General features: G+C 49.6%; 1 protein-coding gene across 1 annotated transcript in view; it reads right to left on the bottom strand.

Annotated features, from left to right (window-relative positions):
• Positions 1-2500, bottom strand: part of LOC134441806 (ankyrin-3-like) — a 158367-nt gene that overhangs the window by 75172 nt on the left and 80695 nt on the right. Inside the window, exons 17-18 of the mRNA XM_063192207.1 lie at positions 1727-1924; positions 190-288 (exon numbers count right to left, since the gene is read on the bottom strand). Coding sequence (XP_063048277.1) covers positions 190-288; positions 1727-1924 — 297 coding nt within the window. The remainder of the gene's footprint in view (positions 1-189; positions 289-1726; positions 1925-2500) is intronic.

Here is a 2500-nt window from a genome sequence, read left to right on the forward strand (position 1 = left end):
TTTTTTGAAATGGGTATACTGATTATATTTGTGCTATTCAAAATAATGGATCAATCAATTTTAAGTGGGTATACTGAAATCCCTGAAATTTAGAAGTGGGTATACTCCGTATACCCGCGTTCTACATAGACTACACCACTGGTCTCCAGTATGTCATCTACGTTTCCCCCAAACATGCCCAGTCTTTACCTTGGTCCGGACGTCGATGTCGGCTCCGTGGTTGAGCAGCACCTCTGCCACCCCCACCTGGTCCTCCTGAGCCGCTAGATGCAGCGGAGTCAGCCCACTCTGGAACACACACACACACACACAGACACAAGAAATCATCACGTCACATTACTGGGCATTACATTCAGGCCTGGAATTTCGTCATTTTAGGGGCAAGGCCACTTGACAGGGAATCAGAGGGGACACCAAGGCCACTGTTAGCCTCGCGAGCCATCCTACGTACTTCCGCCAAAGGTTTGGCTCCACCACTGTAGTCTGGCCGCGCTTCTCTGTGGAGTGCCTGGAGCAGTAGAATTTTGATCGCAACGCCCCCCCAGAAAACAGCCCCCCACGTGGGGACGAAAGGGGGAGGACGCTTGTGACAATGACGTACACATCTGCGCCAGAGCCATTGGTATGCGCTATGTTGTTGTTGAGTAACTGCCAGCGATTGGGTGAGAGGTGTCCAATAATTTCAAACCATAACTGAGTGCTAACTTCCTGCTTCCTACAATCGCTTCAGAGCAAACAAATGCCAGACCATAAATACGAAATGAAATGATAGTATTATGGGATGGTCAGGGCCAGGCTAGGCCACTGTGGCTTTATGGCAGATATTTTTTCAAGGGCACAAGGCCAAAGTTGGAGGGCACGAGGGCCATGGCCCTCATGGCCCTCGCGAAATTCCTGCCCTGATTACATTACATTGCACGACAGTGTGTTACATTAGATCTGGAAGACTCTGCTATCCAAAGCAACTTAAAATCAAGGACATACAAGTGATGTATGTATGCTATGACTATGTCCTCGATTGTAGAAATCAAATAAAATGCACCGACAATCCCACACACATGTCTACAAACAAGCATATGGAGATGCATTCAGACACATGAGAAATGCCGTACCATGAACAGAATTCATTAAACCATTGGAATGAGAAGCGTAGCACAAGCTCAGCATTACTAACAGATTGACAGATTATTACAATGTTACCGCTATGACCACCACACACACTGTAATGGAGTGACCATCACTAGGGTTGTGGGTGTGTTCTGACTGTCATGCTCCATAGAGCACGGCTCTTTGGTGTAGTGGTCAGAGCCCCAGTTTACTACCCCAGAAGGTCTGGGTTCAAGTCCCGGCTGGGCACCTCTACCCTTCGCTACACCCTCACCTTATTGCCTATGTTGATGTTGGCACTCTTGCTGAGATGTAGTGAGAGTACTAGAGCCACACTGCCCTCCACACACACACACACACATGTACACACACACAGTGACCCCCCTTCCCCCCCCCCACACACACACACACACTGACCTTATTGCCCATGTTGATGTTGGCGCTCTTGCTGAGATAGTAGTGAGAGTAGAGCCACACTGCCCTCCACACATACACACACACATGCACGCACGCACGCACACACACACACACACACACACACACACACACACACACACACACACAAACACGTACACATACACACACAGTGAACCCCCCCCACCAACACACACCCCCTCACCTTATTGCCCATGTTGATGTTGGCGCTCTTGCTGAGCAGCAGAGATAAGAGGTCCACGCTGCCCTCCTGGGCGGCCAGGTGCAGGGGGCTGATGCCCTGCTTGGTGCAGGCGTTGGTGTCGGCCCCGTACTCCAGCAGCGTGGTGCCGATGTCCAGCTGACCCTTCTTGGCCGCGATGTGCAGCGGGGTGTAGCCGTTCTGGAGGAGGAGACGGGTGGTGGAGGCAGAGGGACGGAGAAAGGGAGAGAGAGGGGGGGCGGGGTGTGAAGGGATGAAGAAAGGGAGAGAGAGAGGGGGGGGACGGATGCAGAAGGAGAGAGAGGGGGGTGGGGGTTGGAGGCAAAGATATGGAAATAGACAGAAAGACAGAAAGACAGAGTGAGAGAAAAGAAGAGAGAGAAGGGGTAGAGATAGGGATGCAATGGTGGTGGAGGGAGAGGGAGAGTAATAAAAAGAAAGAAAGAAAGAAAGAAAGAAAGAAAGAAAGAAAGAAAGAAAGAAAGAAAGAAAGAAAGAAAGAAAGAAAGAAAGAAAGAAAGAAAGAAAGAGAGACAGAGAGAGAAAGAGAGATAGAGACAGAGACAGAACAGTGCCAAGACAGTCAGAAGGATGCCAAAAAGCAAGGATGGCTGTTGTCTGTGTATGTGTGCCTGTTGTGAGTTATATAAGGCGTGTAATGCAGAGAAATGCATTAAGTGAAAGAGAGTGTACTTTTATGTGCAGGAGTGTGTGTGTATGTGTGTGTGTGTGTGTGTGTGTGTGTGTGTGTGTGTG

Source organism: Engraulis encrasicolus, chromosome 24 (assembly GCF_034702125.1).
Source record: "Engraulis encrasicolus isolate BLACKSEA-1 chromosome 24, IST_EnEncr_1.0, whole genome shotgun sequence".
NCBI lineage: Eukaryota > Metazoa > Chordata > Actinopteri > Clupeiformes > Engraulidae > Engraulis > Engraulis encrasicolus.